This window comes from Pistacia vera, unplaced genomic scaffold (assembly GCF_008641045.1).
Source record: "Pistacia vera cultivar Batoury unplaced genomic scaffold, PisVer_v2 Contig524, whole genome shotgun sequence".
Classification (NCBI taxonomy): Eukaryota; Viridiplantae; Streptophyta; class Magnoliopsida; order Sapindales; family Anacardiaceae; genus Pistacia; species Pistacia vera.
In genome coordinates, this window is record NW_022196362.1 from 859,884 (window position 1) to 870,584 (window position 10,701).

Genomic DNA, 10,701 nt, shown 5'->3' on the forward strand with positions numbered 1-10,701 from the left:
ATCGCTTCATGCCTCATATGATTTATGGCATGCTCGTCTAGGATATGTGAATCACTCCATTATTTCTTTTTTAAATAAAAAAGGTCACCTTCATCTTACATCCTTATTGCCTTCTCCAACGCTTTGTAGTACATGCTAAATTGCAAAAAATCATCGTTTGCCTTATTCGCGTAATGAACATCGATCATCTAATGTGTTGGACTTAATTAATTGTGATATATGGGGCCATTCTCCCATAAATCCAATTTAGGGTTTTTCTATTATGTTCTCTTCATTAATGATTTTTCTCGTTTCACTTGGCTATACCATTTGCGTTTAAAATCTGAATTTTGTGATATTTTCCTTTTTGTGGAAAATCAATATTCTGCGCGTATAAAATTTTTTCAAAGTGATGGCGGTGCAGAATTTACTAGTAATTGTTTCCAAGTGCACCTCCGCACCTCTGGCATCCATCATTAACTATCTTGCCCATATACACCTGCTCAAAATGGTCGCGCTGAAAGGAAACATCGCCATGTGACTGAGACTGGCCTGGCTCTTCTTTTCCACTCCCATCTTTCTTCTCGCTTCTGGGTTGATGCCTTCAGCACTGCAGTCTACATCATCAACTGCTTGCCCACACCGCTTCTTGGAGGTAAGTCCCTTTTTGAGCTTCGTTATGGTTCCTCTCCGAATTATGAAAATTTCCATCCCTTTGGCTGTCGTGTTTATCCTTGTTTGCTTGATTATATGTCTAACAAATTTTATCCTCGTAGCATACCTTGTATTTTTCTAGGATATAGTCCCTCTTACAAAGGTTTTCGCTGCCTCGATCCCACCACTTCTAGACTATACATCACCCGACATGCACAGTTTGATGAACATCACTTCCCCTCTCTAGACTCCTCTTAAGCTCAGCCTCTCTCATCTCTCCAGTTTTCCAACTTTTTGGAACCTAGCTCATCTCCTACAGACACACCTTCCCCTTACCCCGAGCACCATTCTCCTAACATTACTCCATCCGGATCTAACCCATGTGTTATTTGTACTGACCTAGTGGATGAGTCTGTGTAGGTTATTAACTCTTTTGTAGGTTTTCCTTATATGCACTCAGACCCTAGACCATCTCTTGTTGAGCCTGACACCGCTTCTTAAGTTCTTGATCTCACTCCAACTCCAGCATTTCCATTGGGTTCTCATCCTATGTTGACACGAGCCAAAGCTGGCATTTTTAAAACTCGTTACCCAGCGAACCTTGGTGTCTTGGACTCATCTGGTCTTCTTTGTGCTCTTCTTACCTCTACTAAGCCTAAAGGATTCAAATCTACTACAAAGAATCCTGCATGGCTTGCTGCCATAGATGAAGAGATGCAAGCTTTGCAAAACAATCGCACCTGGATTTTGGTCCCTAGACTTACTAACACCAACATTGTGGGCTCTAAATGGGTGTTTAGGACTAAGTATCTGTCTGATGGATCCATTGAGCGTCTTAAAGCTCGTCTTGTTGCCAAGGGCTATACACAGGTACCTGATCTCAACTACACTGATACTTTTAGTCCTGTTATCAAGGCTACCATGGTTCTTGTTGTGCTATCTATTGCTGTGACTAACAAATGGCCCCTTCGCCAACTTGATGTTAAGAATGCATTTCTTAATGACACTCTCACTAAGCATGTGTACATGGAGCAGCCTCCTGGATACATTGATCCTTGTTTCCCTAATCATGTTTGTCAGTTAAAGAAAGCTCTTTATGGCCTAAAGCAAGCGCCTCGTGCCTGGTTCCAACGCTTTAGCTCATTCCTTATTCAACTTGGTTTCTCTTGCAGTCGAACTGATACTTCTCTATTTGTCTTCCATAAAAATTCTGATATCATTTATTTGCTTCTATATGTTGATGACATTATTATTACTGGCAATAACTCATCTCTCATCCACATATTCACCTGCAAACTCAACTTTGAGTTTGCCACTAAGGATTTAGGTCCTCTTAGCTACTTTCTTGGCCTTGAAGCTTCGACAACTACAAATGGCCTTTTCATCAGTTAGCTGAAATATGCACGGGACATTCTTACTCGAGCTCAGTTACTTGACAGCAAACCAGTCCACACTCCTATGGTTGTATCTCAGCACTTGTTTGCCGATGGTCCTCTGTTCTCGGATCCTACTCTTTACAGATCTCTAGTTGGCGCCCTTCAATACTTGACCATCACACGCCCATATATTGCTCATGTTGTCAACTCTATCAGTCAATTTCTACATGCTCCAACAGCAGATCATTTTCTCGCAGTTAAGCAAATTCTTCGCTATATCAAGGGCACTCATCACTTTCCGCTCCTCTACCATTCCCAGTGCTCTCATTGCTTACTCTGATGCTGATTGGGCAGGATGCCCTGATACTCGCCGATCTACCTCTGGTTACTCCATCTATCTTGGAGGAAATTTGATTTCTTAGAGTGCTAAGAAACAACCCACAGTCTCTCGTTCAAGCTATGAGTTTGAGTATTGTGCCCTTGCACATGTTGCTGCTGAGCTCTTTTGGATTACGCACCTTCTTCAAGATTTACATGTGTCACTTCCACAGCGGCCTCTCCTTCTATGTGACAATAAAAGTGCCATATTTCTGAGCTCAAATCCAGTTTCCCACAAGCGAGCCAAGCATGTTGAATTAGACTATCACTTCCTTCGGGAGCTTGTTGTTTATGGCAAACTTCGCACTCAATTTATCCCTTCTCACCTACAGGTTGCCGACATTTTCACCAAAAGTATCTCTTGACCACTTTTTGAATTTTTTCGATCCAAGCTTCACGTCTGTTCCAACCCGACGCTTAGCTTTGGGGGGGGGGGGGGGGGGGGGGGGGGGGTTGAGGGTTGTTGAGGATAATTTGCCTCAAATCTAAGGCATAATATTTGTAACAATTTTGACCCATGATTCTAGCCTTGATTCTACGATATTCTTTCCATCATTTCCATTGTAATTGATATGTAAATATTCTGTACTGATTTGTAAATATTCTGTACATCTATATAAATAGAAATATTCACCACTTCAAGCAGTGTGGTGAATTCTCTTCAAACTGTCTCATGACCCTTCTTCTTTCCCAACACTAGCCAGCCAAACCACTACCACATTCGACCCTTCTTCTTTCCCAACACATTCACTGCAACACACAACAATCAAACTAAAACATCAAACAAAATCAAAACAAAAAACTAAATCAAAAATCAATTCCACAACCCAATCAAACTCCCATTTCAACTGATTTCGCAAAACACAAAGTTGAGTGGCGGCGGTGAACAGTGGACAATCATAGTCGGGAAGGTTGGGGGTTTCGAAGGGGAGATGCCTGTGAGTGCAGGGGTGGTGTTGATTGGGGTTGAGGCTGTTGAAATTAACCGGAATCCGGTTGGAGACAATTGTGCAGCGCATAGAAAAACCCAGCTGTGGCTGGCATTTTCTAGGTTGGGATGGCTGGTTTTAGCTGAGGAAAGGTTGGGGTTTTGCTGTGGGAGGTTTAGGGAGGCAGATGGTGGTGGTTTTGGGTGAAAAAAGCCAGAAAAGTGGCAAAAAAGGGCGGCGGAAGGACTGATTTCAAAATATGCCAGGGTGTGCTTTGCAGGTTCTGTCAGGTGGGGGATAGAGGGGTTTCGATGGGGTGGGGTTGGGAGATTAAACGGTGGTGGCGGGGTGTCAAGAAGCCACTGGAATCAAGTAGGTGGGCCTGAATTGTAGCCATTTTGAGATGTGGAGGGAAAAAGAAGAAGATGGGAGGAGGAGGCAGAGATGAAGAAGAAATGGGAAGGGAAGAGAGAGAAGGGAGAAAAGACCATTTTAGCCTTTAACGGTTAAAATAAAGAAAACGGTGTCTATTTAAGTATGAGAATCTGGAATTTATGAAACCAGGATACCAACTTAGGATTTCAGTAAGCCTTGGGTGGGAACATGTCGTTTACTCTAATCCAAATGGTGGAGGGGCATTATTTTGATCACCATTTCTAGTTCGGATACATTATAACTGATATAGCTGACTTCATGATTACTCAAAAGCAAAAGCTTAAAGTTGGGTGGTTTTTAGGTTTTGTCACTTATTGTCTGATTTCTTGCATGCTTCATCTTCGCCATTAATGTTATTGGGTTCCAATTCATCAACACCATTCTTTTATTTTATCAGCTTATGCACACTTTCCGATTCCAAATTCACTCTTTTTGTTAGTGTTACATGTTGGGTATTTCGCAATATTCCATTAACTTCCCACCTCTAACGTCACTCACAGGACGCATAACTCTTTTCCTTTTACTATATGGTTCAAAAAAATTTAGGCTATTCCTTGTAATTCCAGTGAGGAAAAAATCACTCATTGCGACTTCTATCATTAAGCGTTACTTTTGTGTTAACTCTATGAAACAAATTAGGATTTAACGACTTTTTCCCAACCCAAATAATGGTTTAATGACACTTTTTCACCCATAGGCTTTTAAAATATCACTTTATTATCCAAATTTATATTTCGACGGTGAATAGAGAGCAAACACTGTCCAAACTGTTAGGGCTTTTGAAGAAGGGAGGTCGATGAATCTTTTGGTGGTAGAAAATTGAATTTTGGTGGTTGATATTGATTGGAGTTTGACTTGGGAGGAGTTATTGCGTAAACTTTAGTTACTCGATTGCCGGCGGCTGATGGGGTCGACGAGAGTAGGGGTTTTGGTGAGTGATGATCGGGGAAGAGAATGATAGTGATATAAGATCTTAATGATGTCGGAATGGAGAACAAGATTATAAATTTGGGTAGTAAAATGATATTTTAAAAGTTCGTGAGTAGGAAAGTGTCATTAAGTCATTATTTGGGTGAGAAAAAGTCGTTTACTCAACAAATTAGTTTGTTGACTTGATTTAGTTAGCTCGAGAAGGAAATTCTTTCAGTTTTTATTTTTTTATTTTTTATTTTTTATCTTAATTTCCTTCTTTTGTACAACAAATTTGTCTTCTGAATTAATGACCTACTGCTCTGATGGTGTTTGTGATTTTACGTTTCAACTTAATTGAAGAAGATAGAACTCCAAGCCATATCCTGAGGTACACATACATTTCAATTTGTTGTTTCGTTTGCTATCTTGTATATGTCATATAATATGTATATTTTATGTTCATTATAAAGAAAATTAATAATATTTTATCCATCCTTACAGGATTAATTTCAATAGGGTTGTTTTAGGGTGTATATATTGAAAGTTAATGAGTCTTAAAAACAATTAAGTAATGAGACTTTCTCCCCAAAGCTAAAGTAAACTTTATTATCATGCAACTTTCCTTACGTCTCCAGTCAAGGTTAATGGATGATCGACATTCAAAGTGGCTGGTGGGGTAGTGTCAGATTTCCATAAAATTTGTAATAGTGGGGCTGTCTCGAGGTTTTATATTAATCACCAATTAATGTGAAAGCCACAAGAAGAAACAAAATTTGAGCAAATTTTGTTTTTTCTTTTAAAAAAACAAGAAGGAAAAATAAAAGGAAAACACATTTTAAGAGACATTCTCTCACCCACAACTGCATTTAAAATTTATACAGCTTAGCTCTAGCTGTATATTCATTCACATTCCACTTTTTTTCTGCAATTTTTACGTACATAATCAGCAAACTTAAAGCTAATTAAGAACTCAATTCTTAATTTCAATAAATAGTATCTTCCTCGAATGTTATTATTATATTTTTCTTCCTTTATACACAAACTATCGATTCATAAGAGCTGCAACTTGCTAAAATATGGGAACATTCCCAGAAGTACTTTTACATCCGGGAACAAGAACCAGACATAATTATCACTTATCAGCCACCAAATGCCGTAATGGACCATCGCTCTGCCGCGTAGATCGACACAAAATAATTTTATCATCGAAGAAGTCCAGCTGTAACTGGGGACTACTCATATTATTTCTAATATCTGTTAATTTTCTTTTCAATAAAATTGTTATCACTTGTTTGACTTATACCAGCCAAACCGAAACTGACGGTGATACATATATATATATTCTTTTCTTATTTTTATTTTTGTACTTGTTGTTTTCAATTTGGTTTGATAAGAAGATGATTTTTTTTTTTTTTTTTTCTGGACCAAATTTTAATTTAGTTATGTGTTGGGGAGTGGGGACATCTGTACTTATTAGTTCACCAGCAGATATCAGAAACTTCACGTCACATTCGAATGAGATCAACCATGTGTTTGGTGTTTCATTATTTAAAATTTTATTTATTATCAAATGTTAATTTCTTGATAGAAGCAATTTGTCTCATACTTAGGATTTGTTTAATTTAATTGATAACCTGTTTCGATTACTCATAGTTTCAAACCTAATTTTAATTTGTTTAGAAGTTTGTGCATATCTGTTAAATCTTAAAAAGAATACATCAGGTCAACTTCTTCACCAAATTAGCTCTCTCTGTCCCTTTCAAAAGGAATCTGCCATTATCAATTTTTGCGACTTTATATATAGTTTAATATATGCTAAATATACACATAAACCACATAATTTAGTTGCAAGGAAAAAAAAAAAAAAAACCAATAATTAATCAATATGGAAATGGAACCATACGTTTATGAGGAAACAAGAATATGTTCTCGTACTCTTACATGGTCATAAATTAATTTTATGGTAATGAGCATAATATATTTTTACCAAATAAATTTTTAACTCAATTCTATTCATGATGACGCATGTTATTAATTCAAGTCTACGCAATTTTCAGAGATATATAGGCTGTTAACTCAAATGGCGATGTGATGATATCATATTAAATTGGAGGGTTTAGGTAGATGGTTATTAATTAGAGTGATTTGTCTTTGGCATGGAGGTGTCGTTCTCAAATTAAGTAGAAAATGCACGAGATCAAATGCATTTGACGTAATTCTTTCGAGATTACGGCCCACTTTAGACAATAGTTTTTGGATTTCTGTAGCTGGAGATCCGTGTGTTAGTTGTTTTGGAGCAGATAGCTGTCCTATAAAAACTCACGGTCCTGAGTTTTCATCACTCTCTGCGCTTTAACGAAGAGAATAAGAAAACGGGAAGAAGATAACATAAAGAATCGCTTTTTGGTGATATTGGTTCTCAGATTGACTAGCAACGTCCCACTTTAAGCCAAGAACTCTGTTCAGCTTCTTGAGAGATTTAAAGGTAAGTTAATGAAGTTTTGGCATTTTAGAAATGGTGATTTCTTCATTTTTTTAATTGTTTTTTTTTTAATAATTTTAACTTCATTTTCGAAAATGCTGCGATGATCACTTATGTTTTGCTTTTCTAGTTCAGATGGTGCCGATCAAACTCCTCGATAGAGTTTTTTCCGCATATTTGTTCATGGTCTGCGCTGATATAAACTTTGTTTTAAGATTGGTTAAATGGACTGCTTGATTTTCCAAACGGAACTAACTTAAACTATCGAGAAACTTGATAAATGTTTTAAAGATTTGTCCGGTTGAGATGACGTGAGACTCATAATTTGTTTCCAGAAGGTTATATGGATATGAATCATGGTAACTGTCTGTGGAAATTTTGAACCACCTTCTTGTCTACGCTTGAAAAATTTCTTTAGACAACATGAGATGCACATTTTGTGCTGCTGTAGCCATGTTTAGCATTTTTTCCTTGAAGCAGTTGTGGCAGAGATTAATTGGCCGATGAAGTTTATTAAATGATGTTTCCTCAATTCCAATTAGTGAGAAAGTTTTTGAATATCTTAATATTTCTGTAAATGCTTTCTGTAAAGTTGATCACACATAACAGGACTTGAGACAGCTTTTTAAGTAACATGTTATGTGTTTCAGGTGGTTTTTGAATGGTAATGGAGAACAACAAATTCATGGATCACGCAAAGCAGAATTCCCCTGAAGAAATTCATCACTCCTCCAGTTCTTTCATCAAATGAAGTTGAGGGCTTTGACATTTGGAGGAAAAAAAGGCTTAAATAATCAGAGTCAACACAAGTGAAATTAAACCTCTGAATTCATCAGCTATGGTAAGGATACATTCTATTTGGTGCCTTCTAGAGAAGAGTAGAAACAGGGCACTGCACAGTTACAGTTGTTAGATTAAGCATTACTAGAGGTTTTGTTGTAATAATGATGCGTGTGGGAGCTATTTAAATTTTGCTATTTTTAGTTGTATTGTTATGGTGGTTGTTACACTTGCCATTTTTTCCAGTAGCTGTTTTCAGTTTTTTTAATATTAAAAACCCAGTTTCTGGAATATTTTCTGAGGTGGGTTTATGACCTAGTGCTATTTAATGGAGGGGAAAACACCAAATATATATTTTAGATATAATAATGTTTTCTGATTCATCTTTGACAGGTTACTGACACTGCTGATGTCCAAAGCCAGAGCAAAGAATCTCATCATCACAGGAAGGATTCTGTTTCTATTAGCATGCCATCTTCTCCCTTCAGGAGTGATGAATTCCAGACTCCTAAAAGCGTTGCTTTTAATCTCAGCGAAAAAGAATCTAGTACAATGATTTCAGATTCTACTGCTGGAGGAATTCCAATGCATGCAAAGTCTCATTCTCAGCCTATACCTAAAGGGTTTGTAGTAGAAAGGACAGTTGAGAATATAAATTTCATCCATCATCCAAGTAGAGCTAGTAGGTTCAGGGATAGAAGGTTTGATTCTTTCAAAACATGGTCTGGAAAACTTGAGAGGCAGCTGACAAACCTCCGCGGTGGAAGGCCACAGGAAGTTGGACCGGAAGAGGAAACCAAGAAATCAGAAATGGAAACTAATTTGCCTGTTGACAGATATTTTGATGCACTGGAAGGGCCTGAATTGGACACCCTTAGAGTCTGTATTTATTTATTTCATATCATTCAATTATTTATCTGTTAATTTGATGATCTAGTACTAAGAATTTCATTAAAATTTAATTTACAGGCTTCAGAGCAGATATTGCTTCCAGAAGACAGGACTTGGCCATTTCTTCTCCGTTTTCCCGTCTCTTCATTTGGTATCTGTCTCGGAGTTAGCAGCCAAGCAATTTTATGGAAAACTTTGGCCACCTCTGAATCCACAAAGTTTCTCCACATAACCCCACTTATAAATCTTGTTCTGTGGTTCATAGCCGTTGCTCTTGTGGTTGTTATCTTTTCAGTCTACCTTATGAAAGTAATTTTTTACTTTGAAGCCGTTCGTCGCGAGTATTACCATCCAATTCGTGTCAACTTCTTCTTTGCTCCTTGGATAGCCCTACTGTTTTTAGCTATGGGAGTCCCACCTTCAATTACTAAGACCTTACCTGGAGCCCTTTGGTATGTTATTATGACTCCAATATTTTGTTTTGAGCTTAAGCTCTATGGACAGTGGATGTCAGGAGGCCAACGCAGACTTTCAAAGGTGGCTAATCCTTCAAATCATCTAGCAATTGTTGGCAACTTTGTGGGGGCATTATTGGGGGCATCCATGGGGCTAAAAGAAGGGCCTCTTTTCTTCTTTGCCGTTGGCCTGGCTCACTACACAGTCCTGTTTGTTACTCTCTACCAAAGACTTCCAACAAATGAAACGCTCCCAAAGGAACTCCATCCTGTGTTCTTTTTGTTCGTCGCAGCGCCTAGTGTTGCTTCTATGGCATGGGCAAGGTTGCAAGGTTCATTTGATTATGGAGCACGGATCGCCTACTTCATTTGCTTGTTCCTTTATTTCTCACTGGTTAGTCTCCAATCGCCTAAATACATTACCTCGTTGATCTTTACTATCATAATCATATAGTTCTAACCTCTGCTATTTTTTTGTTCTTAAATGTGATTATGCAGGCAGTTCGAATCAATTTTTTCCGAGGATTCAAGTAAGATGACATGAATGAATTCCTGTTTAAGCTATTGTTTTGCCAATTTAAGGTTCAGTTTTCTCAAGAATGTGTTGTCTCTTGAATTTACAGGTTCTCATTGGCTTGGTGGGCATACACATTCCCAATGACTGGTGCTGCAATTGCTACCATTAGGTACTCAAATGAAGTCACCAATGTAGTAACTCGAATTCTTGCTGTTACACTCTCTTCAATTTCCTCACTCGTTGTAACAGCTCTCCTTGTAACTACAATACTCCACGCCTTTGTGCTCCGAGACCTCTTCCTTAATGACATTGCCATTGCCATTAGTGAAAAAAGGCCAAAACACCACCATCACAGAAAGTGGCTCCATCATCTAAGACATGGAAGCTCAGACCACAAAGATATTGAAAATTACTTGAAATTTTCTCCGGAAGGTAAGTATGTAGAAGCTTGTGTAGATCCTCGTAGTACTGATAATGAAGAGAGTATTGAGAATAAATTGTGAGCTATTTTTGGCCCAAGTAGTGTTCAGGAGTATGTGTTAAATGTTTGATCCTCGCCATTTTCTGAATCTTCATCATTGAATCATGTGAGGAACATATATTATAATCTAGGAAGTCTAAACAGTTCCAGTGACCATGCTCAGAAATGAGATGAAGATTCATGCTGCAGGGATGATGTAATGTAAAACAGTTGTATTAGTTAATAATCAGATAGCATTTATGTAAATTTTGACTATTACTAGAATAAGAGTGCCAAATCTTTTGTAATTCACATGCGGTCCAATGAATTAATAAACCAAACAAAACAAATGATACCTTCCTCTGCAGCTCCTACACCATATGGCATATGCAGTAGTATTATTTCTTACATAATATGAGACTTTTTGGTTATTTCAAAAGTATTGTTCATCTC

At 37.8% G+C, this 10,701-nt stretch overlaps 1 protein-coding gene across 1 annotated transcript; it reads left to right on the plus strand.

Annotated features, from left to right (window-relative positions):
- Nucleotides 1–7,915: 7,915 nt before the first annotated feature.
- Nucleotides 7,916–10,515, plus strand: LOC116106926 (S-type anion channel SLAH3-like). The gene is made up of 5 exons (XM_031393231.1): nt 7,916–7,986; nt 8,319–8,804; nt 8,895–9,665; nt 9,770–9,801; nt 9,895–10,515. The coding sequence occupies exons 1-5, from the start codon at nt 7,984–7,986 to the stop codon at nt 10,289–10,291; spliced, it is 1,689 nt and encodes a 562-aa protein (XP_031249091.1). The 5' UTR covers nt 7,916–7,983; the 3' UTR covers nt 10,292–10,515.
- Nucleotides 10,516–10,701: the final 186 nt, after the last annotated feature.